We start from the raw sequence: 15,666 nt of genomic DNA on the forward strand, positions 1-15,666 counted from the left end.
GACTTCCTGCTCGTTTTGGGTTATTTTTACCCTCAGTCTAATCCTCAGTAGTGAAACGTATACTACATTGGACTATCGTGTGTTGGTCCGTGAATTTAGGATCAATGAGCGTCATTTAAAATGTTTTCTTATTTTTCCTCTGGTAAATTTCATTTATAAAACTTGTTGGAATATTTGTATTCATCAGAAGTAGTATTTGCCGTGTCCTGTCCTTGAACTCACTGCAATACAATCAATGATAGGAGTCTGAATATTAGTTCATGTCACTGACGACATAACATTTTTCAATTGACAAAACATTGAAGAATTGGCCAAAAATTTAGAATTTGTTCGTACGCACAAGTTGCACCCTACTGCATTGTTCTAAAATTGGAGGATGATGTATAAAAACACTCTTTATCCAACATGGATATAAACACTTTGTTAGGAATACTGTTGCTGAAAAGTCTGAAGTTTACCCTTATAGTCACGGTTTCAGTTTCAGTATTATGTGACCGCTCAGTAATCTTTATAAAACAAGTAGAGTTTAAAAGAATGCAAGGACACGAGAAGGAGAACTCATTACTGGAGAAAAACATTGGTGTCGCCCCCCCCCCCCCCTCGGGGATCATGTGTGTTTGTGAGTGAAATGTGACGACAGACGTTCTGAAATCCGCAGAGGAGACAAATTGGTCCTGCTGAGGCCTGGAGAGTGTCCTTGAAGCAAAACATTGCATCCTCACGTATTCAACGGCTGAATAAAAAGATCAGCCTGAAACTGGAGACTCGCAGTTTTTATGTTTACATGGACATAAGATTCAGCTTTTCAAGTTTATTGTTTTACTAATCACGAAAAAACTGTGCAGCACAAAATGTACCAGGTCCAAAGATTAGACCAAGATTACATTTTTGTATTTTATAACTTCTTACAAATTTACTGTTTATGATGATTTTCAGAGCTGAGTGAACATTTAGACGACCGATAGAACATTTTGATAATAGATTCAAATAGTTTTCAAGCTCTCTTTATAGCAAAAACACCAAAACATTTGATGGTGCCAGCTTCTTGAATGTGGGGATCATCTCTACAAAGAAACAAGAACTTAAGCTTTTCCTTTCTTGTCGTACCCTTTAGAGTTGTAACAGTCTCCGTGGATAAAAGAACCTTGTATTCCACTGCATTAAATGGTTAATCATGTAACATCCTCCACTGTTATTGCCTTTGTTGTTTTTCCTATTCACATTCAATCTGAATCATCCAGTCCTTTAAAATCAGAGCGAGATCACTTTTATATTTCCGATTGTACTCCGCATGAGAGATAACAAACAAAAGAGGGATATAAATAGTGCGAGTGAGTACTGTACATGTGTGTTGTCGTACACGAGTGGGCGTGGAGGTTGAGGCCTGAGTATATAACGCTCCTCTGTGATGACTGGATGGGACGCAGGAAGCGTGGGGAGATAAACAAAAGCTCTGTTCTGTATCAGCGCTCGCAGATTGAAATATCAGCGGCTGTGCGACCTCATGAAGGCCCTCTCCTGATGAATCACCTCTGCTGAACAATTTCAAAATTGCACAGGAGTGTGATTCCCAAAGGTGACATGGAGGTGGAAGATGGAAAGAAAGACATGACATGAACACCGCGGCTCCAAATGTAACTGTAATACAGTAGAAGTTATGAGTGAGCGATATGGTGAACCTGCCTCTACAGACAGATCGTTAGTATTGTGCTCGCAGTGCTGCGGCTCCAGCGTTCCCTCCGACAAATAATTAGCGCCTGCTATGTAGACAAATTCAGTGTGTCTAATACACACGCAAAGGGCATCCTTTAGCGTCTGTGGTTTTCTTGTCCCAAAGAGTTGTAGAGTTATTTTTGGGGTTACGAAGTGTTATGAAGTGTTTTTTGCACTTGCGTTGCATTTTACTTAGCTTCTGTAGTTATCTTAAGCCCAACCAACGTGTTATTCCTAAAACGTAGATTGCGATCCTGTCGGAAGAAAATCGTGATATGACATTTTTGCCATGTTGCCCAAAGTGTTAATTGTGTACAAAAAAAGAAAAGAAAGCAGTCATTAGAGATCATCAGCTAGCGTTTGAGAAATAAAATAGAAAATTCATAACTCACAACTCTGCATAAAAGGTGTCCGTCACTCAGAGGACAGATATCTTAATTTATAATGTAATAAATAAAATGTTGCTGCTGATGGGATGAGTCAAGACTGTTGAGAGTATTTCATGGTGAGGATGATTCCCTCAGGATCCGTTCAGACAGGACGGAAGAAATATTACGTTCATAAGCTCATCAGCAATTTGCAAAAACAGAATTGCTTCTCTTTTCTTGTCATTTTTGCTGACAGCTGGAAGAACCACAACCAGAAAAAACTGAGGCTGAGTCCCAGAGTGGATGTGGAGATGTTCTATAAATTGTATAATAAACAAGTCTGTTTTAGACATTTCCACCTCATTAGAGCACCTGGAGGGTCACTGTCTGACAGCCGCTGATGATCCACCATCCAAATGCAGACGATAAACTAAATTTCAATTAATTTACACGATAGAGAGACGACGTAGCATCCCGTTTTCCTATAGACACAACAACTAAATTATAAAACACAGACAAAAATAGCATTACATAACATAAAATGCACTACAAGCTCGCTCAACCCTCTCCCACCTACTCCCTCAGCCGTTGTACAAGAAAATAAAGGCCGTGACCCGGATAATATGTCAGTTATCAGCATGAAGAGCAAGTAATGCAGTTTGTCGTCAGCTTGATTGAAAAAATGCACAAATTAGTAGCATAAACAGGTTGATTTAGGATGAGGAAGTAAAGTCATTATTAGTATTTTGATATTTAATGATAAAATGAAAAAGGACATTCATGTCTCTCCATATTATGCTAATGTGACTCAGTGTGTGAGCAGGCCAGTGTCCATAGTGGAAAGAGGTCATCTCAACATCTAACAGGTGGATTGCCATGAAATTCTGTCCAGACATGCGTGTCCTCCTCAGATTAAATCGTAATAACTTCGGTTACAACATAACGTTTCATCTAGCGCCATCATCAGGTCAAAATATAAATGTGTTCAATACTTTGGTTTATGATGAAATACCTGATAAACTAATGACATTCCCAACGCCTTAGCTGGACTAAAATAAGACGATTCTCGGATATTCCCATGATGCGCAAATGCTTGTCTTTGTCTCCTGACAGGAACAAACATGACCAATACTAGCTGACATGGAAGCACCACAGCCTGACAGAGCCACTAGCATAGAATCCTAGTCTCATTTCAACTACAACTTGTAAACAAGGCTACACTGAAATGTTCTTGTTAAACTCCTCACCACCAGACAGTTCAGCATAACATTATCTGCCGGCAGATTCTGGGTGTCACATCTCACCAGATGGAGGTCTGCAGCCCGTCTGTTTGAGGTCGCTGACATGGAAACCTGCAGGACCTTCAGTCCTCCGGCTCCGGTCTGATTTACTGAAACTCTGAAGGAAGAAAACAAAACATCTGTCCAGAAGACTTGTCATTTCACAAAGTTTTCAGTTCTGTTCCAGCTGACATTTTGCAGACATCAGCTGCTAATCAAGATGCAGAAATGTTTCTCAGATTGCAGCGAATTGAGAAGCCAAAAAGGAGCTGCTGTTTGTGATTATTCTTCTGGGGGTTTAACACAAAATTATTCATGAATTCTGTTTTCTACCATTTAGGAAAACACATTTATCAGAAATATAAACATGGGGGCTTGTTTGAAGAAGGGAACAGCATCTGCCTTTTGCCAGAATAAATGACTAACTTTATTCTATTGTTAAAGCAAATCATTATACAAGAACATTTAAAGAGTTGAAGTGTTTTTGGGTTGTCCGTCCTTCCGTCTGTCCGTTCAGGTCTGGAGGGAATTTCCAAAAATTTGGCACAAATATCCACTTGGACTCAAAGATGAACTGATTAGATTTTGGTGGACAAAGTTCGCTGTAAATTAACTAAAGAATTTCCCCATGGAGGACTTGTTCTTAATTAACCATCGATATCTTTTCATAGAGCTTGTTATGGGCAGTGCAGTAATTCATTAGTTTTAACAAAAATAAGGAATAATGTGTTTTTTTTTTAGTTTTTGTTTCAGAGGTTCTTTCACTACATCGCTGTGAATATTTTCTCTTGCGAGCTTCTCTCTGAAGAGTGAAACTGATACTCACCCCCCGAGGTTGGCGTCATAATCCGGCCCGAACAGCTGAGATTCATAAACTCACGTCCTCTACGCCGCGCTGTTTTTACTGCTCAGAGTTCTCACTGTGTTGACAATATTGTCTGAATAATCGCTGACGATGGTCTCGTCTCCTCCCTGTGTGTTTTTGTAGAGCAGCGTGAGGCTGAGGAGTCCCGCTGGGATCTGAGAGGGAGGAATTCGGCCCCCCAGCGGTGTAGACGGACCCCAGACGCCAAACCCCCGCAGCTCGGAAGGGACCAGCTTTTTGACTTCACGTGGACGACAGGGATTCACACATCACCTCAGGGGTTTTGGCGCTTCTGATTGGACGTTGCCTCAGTTCATCCGGCCCACAGGCTTTTCTTTTCTTGTATACTTGAGGTTCTGCCTCACAAATCCGGTGATGATGCCGTTGCAACTTTATTTTCCATCAGAAAAGATGGAAAAGTTTTCTGCCACCACCACTGAGTGGGTGGGTTATTGAAAGGAGCCTGGAGGAGCTTTTTGGAGAATTGAAGTGGCTGTTTGCTGCTGTTGAAACACCTGTGAAGCTACAGAGTTCATCTGTAATCTTGTGGAAAAACATCTGTGTGTGTTTATCCTGAGACTCAGACACATTTCCATGCAGAGGAGTGCAGCAGTGGAGCTGATTTCTAAAACATCTGGACGGATACAGAAGATTGACTAACAGATTTAGATTTCCTGCAGTTTTCTAAATGCTAAAATACGAAATTACATTTTTGTTAGGGTGCTGCTTTTTATTGACGGACAGCTCTTCATAAACACAACTAAGAATGGAACTGCAGGACGTCTTATTGACTGAATGTTTCTGGATTTTGAACTGTTTTTAATTCACCTTATAATTGTTAACTTAAGGATCTTGGAAATTATTTTCTTGATCATTTCAACAAGAACGCAGAAGCCATTTTGAAGTCTGTTTACATTTTGTGAAGTATTGAGTGAAAGAGCGGCCATCTTGAAACAAACCTGTCATTGTGATGATTTTGAAGGATGAACTGACTTCAATGCATCAGTTGTCAAGAGAAGCGGTTTATCCGTCACCGCCGGAGAAGCAAGCTGCTGGTAACAGCTTTCATCACCTGCTTTTATTTAGTTAGTTTCCACGTTGGATTACAGGCCATAGAATAGCAGCATTTTAATCAGCAATATCTTTTTTTAATCACAGAATGTGATAAAAGTGCCAGAATTTGTTTTATTGACCCCAGAGATACGAGCCACAAGCTTGCCAAGTTTAACAGCGTTCAGAGGACAACAGGACCTCGCGTTCATCCCATCCTGTGGGTCTGAAATCGCCTCGTGGGGACGGGGGGACTCTCAGCCCATCCCGTCACCGCCATGGTGATGTCGCAGGGCACCTACACCTTCCTGGCCTGTTTCGCCGGCTTCTGGTTGGTCTGGGCCGTCATCGTCATGCTCTGCTGTTTCTGCAGCTTCCTGCAGCGCAGGCTGAAGTGCCGCCACGAGGAGCGCCTGAGGGAGCAATGTCTGCGGACCGTGGAGATGGAGCCACTCAGCTGTCACCCCGGGGGATACCCGCCTCCTGCTCCTCCTCCCCAGCCTCCACCACCACCTTTACAGCTGCCCAGGGAGCCTCCGCAGTTTTGCCCTCCTCAAACCCTGTCGCCGCCTCTTCCTCTGCAGGTCCCTCATCTCATGCCACAGGCCAACTGGGTCAGCATGCCAGGTAACGCAAAGGAATTGTTATTCTACTGTGTTTGTAGAGTACTATGTTTTTGTACTTTGTTTTAAGCTGTTGCTGAACGGTTCTTTAAACAGTTTTACTCGGAAATGTAGCGGAGGAAAGGTGAAGTGGGGAAGGATGTAATGGAGGAACTTGGGGCACATTTTTGAACATTTGGTATCATGCACCTTTCAGATCTCAAGAGCACAAAGCATGCTAACAGGAAGAACTGGTATCAAGTGAAAGTTATGCTGTTGCTCAATGATTATGTAGTGTTTGTTCAATCGGCGGTCAAACTCTCGTGAGATTAAAAAGCCACAAACTCCAACACCATTTTAACAACCTTCACGATTTTTACGTGATCGACCGTAACAATCGAATTGTTCATAGCTGCTCACCAGCAATTCCAGCTGCTTTTTGTTCAAGATATTGGGCCTCAATAGTGTATGAATCAATACGTAGCCATTGATAAGCCATCATCTCTCCCAAGCTGTATTTCAACACTAGCATTCTAAATATTAACTACTGCATCCATTAGCCTCAACACTAAACTCACTGCAGGTCTTCTCTCAAGCAGAACATTAATCTCTTCTCTAATGCCGAGTGAAAAATTACTGACATGTCAAACCTCTTTCCCTTTATTTACGGACCAAATGCGTATTTCATTCATAAGATGCAAAATGTGCACTCTTGAACAAAAAACACAATACAAAAAGAATGAGAAACATGGAATAAATTCACAACATCCATATGAGGAATTCAGATGCAGACAGAGAGGCAGAAGACAGGAGGGGGATTTCATTTTCCACTGTCAGATTTCTTTTAGACACTTCGCTTCCCAGCTTCCACCTCCCTGCCTGCCGGGCAGTGTTCCCCCGCAGGGGCGTTATGGTGACAGCTGCCGCTGAGGCGTGGGTGGAGACTGTGGAGGCCCAGTGGTGACGGAGCGAGTAGCAACACGACCGGGCTAAACTCGGAGAGAAACAAAACGACGACAAGAAAGAGACAGAGGGAGAGTGTAGCGCTAGCAGGAGCACCGCTGGGTGAGAGAGAACACACAGAGAGACAGAGACAAAGGGGTCTCCATCTTAAAGGATAGGTTTTTCCCTTATGTATGTAGAAAGATGTATTGATCACTGTAATCATTCCTCCATGAAGCCCTCTCTTCCCATTGTAATTAGCTTTTAAGAAATGTCCTTGTTCTGAGTTAGAATGTATTCTCAAGTTCAGCAAAAGCTAATGTGAGGCTTCAGCAGTCTGAGTCACTCTTCTTTTACTTCAGCAGTTCCCAACCTGGGGGTCAGGACCCCCACAAGGGGTCGCGAGATACTACCCCCGTTGGAAATATATATATATAAAACACTGTAATGACCAGTCACTAGTAGACATTGATTGTACTTTGGCAGATTAACTAGGGGTATTGGTCCTTAATACATTGAAGGTGTTCTTCAAAGTAACGTAGAATATCTGAACCAAATTTCATAATGAAAAGTCAGGAGTTTGGTGGGATTCACTGTCTCAGGACCGCAAATGTTTATTATAAATGTAATGTCAATCAATATAGATATTGAGATATTTTAACCAATTAAAATCAACTTTGCTAGACGTAGAGCCACACCGCCAACGAGACTGAAAATAGGTCATAAACAGTTAATTTACAACAGCCTTGGTATTCTGGCTTCAGCACAGATAAATGGTCAATAGACATGCAATTAAATAGCACCTTTCTCGTCTCTCATCCAGTTTGTAATGTACAAAGCTGTACATTATATTAAATGCCAACATTTACTCCATTCACACACACATGTATACGCTGTTGGCAGACAAACTGCTCATCAAGGTCTAATGTAAAGCACATTCACACACCGATGGCACGGCCTTTAGAGCAATTCTGGGTTTGGGTTCAGTATCTTGCCCCTGGACACTTTGACGTCCGGACTGGAGAAGGATCCGAGAGCCGGGGATCGAACCGCTGATCTTCTAATTAGTGTATGACTCGCGCTTGCTCCTTAGCTACAGCCACAGCCACCCGATAGATGACGTCCCCCCCTGCAAAAGCAATAGCTGGTTCAGTTGTTGATCCAGCTGGTAAAACACATTCTCACTTAAAATACTGACTCTTTAGGTATGTCATATATGGAAGTGAGGGACCCAATGAAAATCTTACGAGCTCTAAGTGACATTAGAGCAACATGTACAGCAGATGTGTTATGTGCAACAGTGTTTCATCAAATACTAACTTTGCAAAGATTAAAAGATGCTGTTGTCTCTTACATAACAATATGGAGAGGAAGAATGAATCCTAAAATGATTCAAAGAAAATCATTTAAAATAAAAGAAGAATTAGAAAGCAATGCATGAGGAAGAAGAGCACGAACCTCCAAATATCTGTAGAGAGTAAAGACGTGGGAAAGAGGGATTTTTGGAGAGTGGAAGGAAAGCTACAGTGAGTAAACGAGCATCAGCTGCTGTCAAAGATGTTTAATGAGCACAGACAGACAGCAACAGATAAAACAAAAGGTTGCTGGAGTCTCGGTCACAAAGCAGACTGATGAAGAGGTTTAGTATCCAGGCAGCAGCAGAGCTAAAAGAGAAGCAGGTGCCGACCAGCTGAGCACAACAGAGGACTGAGAGAGGAGCCAGGAGCTGCTTCAGTCGTATTTACTGGAGGGGAGAGAGGGGCGTGGAGATGGTGCGAGTGGTGGAATCACAAGCAGAATCACATCAGCTCTCTCACACTCATTTGACTTCTACCCAATTTACACTTCTTCAGATAGCTACGCAGTATCATAGAAGCCAAGTGTAAATGCATCCAAGAGGCGTTAGAGAGGGAATTTGATCACTCAAAGCTTAAGAATGAACATGTATCTTGTTTGTTTAACCCGATGCCACTCAGGTGCCAGTTTATTAGGCACACCTAGCTAAAACTGAAGTGGTCCAAAACAAAAATCCTGCAATAAAACATAACTTCATCAAGGTTGTAACGTAAAGCTTTTGTTGAGACAATTTTACGGAGGCTGCAGCTTATAGTGTTTCTATTTAGCGTACGCTCATGGATATAAATGCACAAAATAATAGAAACATCTTTCAGTAAAACATAATGAAATTCTCCAAAAATGATCATACAGTTAAATCTGAAACAAAAACTGAACTGGCAGCAGAAGACGAGAGCATTGAATGCTTACGGCAAAGACAGTATCATTTTAAATCATCTAAAGACGGTAAAAACAACGTACGAGTTTTGCTCCAAAAACACAGATGTCATGCATCACTCAGCTGTCATCCCACACAGCCAGCATGTCTCGCTCTGACAGGATGTTCACACTGGGAGCAGCTCTCATAAGACGCTCAGTTCAGACCAGTGGTGGGTGATGATTCCTCCTCTGCAGCCGTCTGCAGCCACAGAGTTCTGAACTGGACAAATCATGAACAAGATCGGTGTTTGGGTTCAAATAACTACGGATGGCATTACTGAAGCACAGAAGTTACGTGGTGAATAAACCAACATTGACAACTGGTTTCATATGGGACATGAACAGTGGACACCCGGGTGAAAGTCCAGTGTTTTTGAATCCATCAATTCACCTTGACTTTCCATTGCTGATGCCAGTTTCCATTCACCATGCATGAGCAGAGTGAACAAACTCAAGAGTCCAGGTTTAGGATCAGTTTGTTAAACCTGCTTTCTGAAACAAGGCCCTGGTATACAGGAATAAAACTGCACCTAAAATGAATAAAAGGATGTAGTGCAGATTCAACCACACGTACTGTAAGTCATGTTTCAGTGTAATCCACTCACCATGACCAATGTGATCACCGTGATTTATACAGTAGCTGTCACAGATCACTGTATCACACAGTCACACACTTTATCCTCACAGAGCTGCTGCAAACGAAACCCCTCTGATCCTCAGAACATCAGTCCCGTGTGTTTCTGCTGATGTTTATTTAAAGCTGTCCTGGCAGCTGGTATTCATGACAGCAGAGAGAGATGGACGGGGGAGTTAACAATGAAAGTCTGATCCTGTAGGAGGGATGGACTTTGGTCAGGTACACTCACACACACACACACACACACACACGCACACACATTTGCATCTATAAATACATACAGCTCCATGGCAACAGTACAACAAAACAGCTGTTGATTCACCACTGGGATGTTTGCTATTGAGGATGTAAACAGGTTCAAGCTGTGGATTGGTTGTGGTCATCGGGGACACTTGGAACTCAAATAGTTATTCATATTTTCCACCAACAGACAGCAAACTTTATCGTTTGTGTAGGGTTGTCACACTTTTCAAGCTGGGTTTCCCCGAGTCTTGACAAATATCTGTAAAACACAAAAATGTCCCCGTTTTCAACGGTCACGACCAACGACATGGATTGGCTAAGATCAGACGCTATAATCTCTCCTCGCCTATTTGCAAAGACGAGCATACAAAACATTCAGGTAGCAGCTACCGAAGGCCGAAGATACTTATTTTTTTCCCAAAAGAGCCTCTGCAAGAAATTCATAAGCCGAGTTACTGTTGAAGCAGAAGCAGAGAGCTTGTGCAACATTTCGACAAGTATTGATCAGGATCTGGGCAGATTCATCAGCCTGGACACAGAAACGGCTTCCAGTTGTTCCAAAAAGAAAAGCCGTAAGACTGATGCGTGTTACCGGGGGCCCAACATATTTTCCTTTGTACTGACAATACGTTAGAATATAGACTCCGTCTTACAGTATGCCCACAGGCTCTCTGAAAGGTTAGAGGCATTTTAGAAAAATGTTGCAGGTGTGAACTTTTGTTTTGCAGCATAGATGCAATTTCCTGAAAAATCGTATTTGTGTGCTTGTATATCTCTACTCTAAACCGAACATATTCAGTATTTTTTTCTTTAATATCAGCCAGAAGAAAATGTCAAATCAATTTTTTTCCAATAAGAAGCCAAATGTAGCGCTTTGTTTTCTGCCGTTTCAACCACATGATGGGAAATTGTATCTGATATAATAGAATACATTTTTAAAAAAAGAACATCGCTCCATTACTCATGTCAGCTGTAGCTGCTGAAATGCCCTCAGATTATCACAGGGAGTCTGTTGACGATTCTCAGCACTCTTTAAATGCACCGTGACAACTGAAAAACCTGTGCAGGTGTTTCTGCTGAAAACACTGAACTTGTGTCCAATTATCAGCATCAGTCTGAACATTTCCCTGTTGAATCTTTAACTGGTTTATTTAGCAACAGGGGTCCAATTAGTGGAGAACAAGTAAGGAATATAGCTGCTGGTGAACAAAATACTGCAGTAAATAATCGTAATAGCGTTGATTTGACTGTGCTGTGCTCATATTTTACAACACAGAGCAGATTTCAATGAAAACAATGTTGCTGATCATGTCAAACCACAACCAACACTGTCTCTTTATTCATTCAGTACTCCAGAAGTAGATTCAGACACCCATGAATCATCATCACTTTGTGTCGTAATGACACGTGTGATGTAAATGTAAACTTGTTTATTGATCAGATGTGAACAAACAGGAATACAATATGATGGTGTTTCTATGTGTGTAAAGCCGCCACCACATATAAAGGCCAGATGAGTTGGAACTGGAAAACTTTAAAAAGGGAACCCGGTTCATAAGCATTAGTGCGAAAAAAAAAAACTGGTATTATTAACAAAAAGTTTACTCAAACAAAAGGATGAAGATGAAACCTGGGAATTTCAATAAAACTAAACTGAAGAAAAAGACACCAAATAAAGGAAGTCTGCAGACTCACAGCAAGCTGCCAACTCTTCTCTACCTCTGCTCCAATGAATGAGGTTCAAACTTCTCAGCTTCTCATCTAACTGGAACATACCACCTGCCCAGGGAGCACAGGGGGAGCCAAACCAAGCAGACATCCAAGTCGTACAAAATAATGAAATCACCATTAATAAAAGGTTTCAAAATGACCGCTGACTACACAGTTTATCTATGGGCTCGTATTACATACCAATGAGCACAACTAAATATAACAGAATATAATTTACTGCAGAAGGATGTCCCCTATCTCCCTACATCTTAACAGTGCCCAGCCCCTCCCTGCTAAAAGGACATAATTAAGCAAACCTGTTTACGCTCTCCTTGATTGAGCTGCTGATCTACTGCAGCATCCCAGGCACAAAAACAAATTTAAATCCTATTAACCCATAACAAAATGTAAACAAGCTTTGTGTCATTAATACCCCTCTATTTAATAATCGATCAAATGGACTGAAACACACCAGTACACAACAGCACTGTTTAGGTTGGGGAACAACGGGGCTCAGTGAAAAAGGAGAGCGGCACCCTGCTCACAATGTGATTATCTATCTTGTTGCACAAAGTGCTGCATTGCAGTTCCTCCATTAGCAACGATGCTTCAGTCTTCAAATGGAAACGAGTGCGCCTGAAATATGAGCGAGTGATAAAGGAAAATATGTGCGAGAGAGAGAGAGAGAGAGAGAGTTCAGACCAAATGTGCTGTGATGGTTTTTGTTCTAACAGCTGAACACACTGTCACATGCATCACAGCAGGACGTTGTGTATTGCAAGTGTTCGGTTTGTGACCTGAAGATGAAGTGCGTTTTGTGTTGCACACTGACACACACGTGTATATTCATGTATTTGTATGGATATTACTTCAGTGTCAGCAGCCCAGTGCACATGCTCAGTAGTGTCTATAGTCAGCTTTTCTAGCCTCTACCAGAAAGAGTAATTATTGACCTTATATGCCGTTTGATATGTCTTGTCAACAGTTTAACAGGTGTCCCATTATCATGGTGGTCTATGGGGATGGGGGTTTATTTTAGGTTGCAGTACTGCAGTTGGCCTCTGGGGCAAATTGGCAGCAAAGCTGACTCGCAGCAATGTTGGTGTATGTTGTGACAGGCTGGTCTCATTCAGCATTCGTAGCTATACCTACAAAAACATTGTGCACTGTAATTCGTAGATATCCCACGAAAGGTTTTTGTACGTTATATACGTAATAATCCGTATGGAAGTATAGAGACAGAAAAAGCACATGCAGAGTGGGCAGGATGGGAGGTGAATGGGACCAACAACCTTTCAGCCAGGAGGACCGGTGTTCGTCGTGAAACGAGAAGTCAACGTTGATTTATTCCTCACGTGACTTGCATAATGCAGTTACGGCACTTTCATGGTTATTTTAAGCCAAACGAAGAATATTTCCGAAATCAAACTAAGTGATTTTGTGTCCTAAACCGTTGTCTTCTTTTTTTTCCCAGACACAGACCTATTTGGGAAACCACCCTGCTATGAGGAGGCAGTTCTGATGGAAGATCCTCCTCCGCCCTACAGTGAGGTCTTGGCCGACCCGCGGGGGGGCACCTACCTGAAGCCAGCCCCGCTCCGAGCCGCACCACCTCCGCCTCTGAGGGAACACCAGGATCCTGCTCCGGTGTTCACATCCGAGACCAGCAAGCCTCCCGTGACGGCTGTGTTCCCCGAGCGAGGTTACTCCTCCCTGATACGCCTGCCTTCGTCCCAGCGCTGGGACTCCCTGGGTCATCTCCTGTCCAACATGGACCTGAACCACAACAACCTCACCCCGCCGGGGGCCCGCTCCATCCAGGCTGCCGCTGCGATGGCTACCATGCCCCGCCGAGAGCCCAGGACTCACCATCATGGACTTGGCCTGAGAGGTGGAATACAAGGACTCCAAGGAAGCATACAAGGACTCCAAGGAAGCATACAAGGACTCCAAGGAAGCATACAAGGACTCCAAGGAGGCATACAAGGACTCCAAGGGGGGATCCAGGGTTTCCAAGGAGGATTACAGGGGCTTCAGGGGGTCCATAGTCTGAGGGGTCTAGAGCCCAGCTGTGGCCTGCCAACAGCCTTCCCCCTGCTGGGTCGTAGCACCGCTGTCTAGACCTGGACGCTTACTGGAGGAGTCTAACTAACCAATAAGTTGGTCCATCTCTGAAGAGCCTTCAAGGAGGAGATCTACAAAGACAGACTTCCTGTCTTAGTACCTCCTTTGTGCCTCCATGTTTGCAGCACCAACACCGCTAGTAGTAGAGATTAAATTCCCTGAAAGAGCTAAAAGGAGGGTTGAAGAGCTGCGACAGGCGTCAGGAGTTAAATTTCCCGCGCGGCTCTGTAGGCGAAGGGCGCCACTTACTCTGCTGGGATCGTTGGATTTCGAGCATGGTGTGTGAGTAAAGGAGGAAATTACACTGCGTTTCACAGCGTTGTTAAGTCACAGAGAGGCATCCCGGTGTCATATTGACGCTAATTGAGTCGAGGTTCTTTTGAACAACAGAGGAGAAGAGAAAAGGACCAGTAACGCGGTAAAAGGACGATCGACAGGCACAGCTGCCTCTCTACCTTTCATCCAGACTCCCTTCATTTTCATCTCCACCTCCCCCCTCTCGTGTCGCCCTCTCTTTCTGCTCAACCCATCTTGTCTCTCTCTCTCTCTGCCGGCGCAACCTATTGTACCAGTCTGCCGTTGCCATGGCTCCCGGGAACTGTCTGTTGCCCACGACGACCTCTCCTCTTTTATGTGCTCCGATTCTTCGGAGAGTCTGCTCACAGCTCGTCTGTCTGAGTATTTACAGTTTCAAAAGAACACGTGGCGACGCCTCAGTGGGACTCGGGCCACCGTGTTCGTGACGTTAGTGCCCGAAGGCCAGTTTTCACACGGACAGACAAAACAAAAAAGGTAGAGTACGAGAAGCTCTCCAGAGAACCAAGTGTGCTTGGATTGCATTTTGTATCATGCTGCTTCGTTGTTTGCAATGTCTTTACTACACTGTTGCCGTTTGTGTTCAATCTGGAAGCTCGGGTTTTGGTGTTCACAGGATGACGTCAGCTGGGTCATTTGAGTGAAAAACTTTTTTTTTTCATGTACAAATCATCATTCTTCTAAGCTTTGTGACAAATGCCTTTTCTCTTGTGAAATAAAAAACATCTTCACCAGCTAGGCTTCTTCATTTCCAATCATTTAAGGAGGAGAAAATGTCACTGCAAAATACCATAAAATATTGGATTCCTCTCTCTGGAGCGTTTTTAAATTGAAATTAAAGCCATTAACATCACTAGACGTGTTCTGGATTCATTTGCATTAACATCTCCTTTCTCGTGTCAAATAATACTATACATTTTTTACCTCTGTTTTCTTTTTTTTGAGAGATGATCCTCGTACCATGATGGTTCAGCACAAATTCATGAACCAGGTGTGCAGGAGCGCAGGATCAAAAACTCTTGGATTGGAAAGAAAATAAATAATCCTGCAGGTCTGAGATCAGAGATGATGTCAAAGAGGTGAGCACAAGTGATGGAAAGTGTGCGGGAGGCTTCCTTCTTCCACTCACCTATAAGATAGGATAACACTTTATTGATCCCCAGGAGGGATATTTGGTGTGTTTTATGACTCTTTTGTCTTTAACCATTATTACTAATAGTGCAAACAAACTAAAATAAAGGTGTTGGTTTGCTTTTGAGCTTAGAAGCTTCTGACAGTCAACAGGTTGCAACGATCATCACTTAAAAATCCAGCCTGGATGGACAATAAAAGTTCGAGAGAACGTATTGTCGACCGGATGACGTTTGTATTTGAAGTATCACAAATACGTTTAATCAAAGTCTGCGTAGTTCCACGTAGGGAGGAGGTCGGGCTGAATGGATTGGTGAAACATGGGACTTTTAACCAGGACACTGGTGTTTGTGTCCTGTGTGAAATGAAAAATACTTATTTTAACCCAAACCATGATCTTTAACGAAACCTA

General features: G+C 42.9%; 1 protein-coding gene across 1 annotated transcript; it reads left to right on the forward strand.

Annotated features, from left to right (window-relative positions):
- Window positions 1-5,554: 5,554 nt before the first annotated feature.
- prr7 (proline rich 7 (synaptic)) lies at window positions 5,555-13,805 on the forward strand (the record flags this gene model as incomplete). The annotated part of the gene is made up of 2 exons (XM_079171930.1): window positions 5,555-5,903; window positions 13,159-13,805. 2 exons carry the CDS (start codon window positions 5,555-5,557, stop codon window positions 13,803-13,805), a joined length of 996 nt encoding a protein of 331 aa, XP_079028056.1.
- Window positions 13,806-15,666: the final 1,861 nt, after the last annotated feature.

This window comes from Pholis gunnellus (genome assembly GCF_910591455.1).
Source record: "Pholis gunnellus genome assembly, chromosome: 13".
Lineage (NCBI taxonomy): Eukaryota > Metazoa > Chordata > Actinopteri > Perciformes > Pholidae > Pholis > Pholis gunnellus.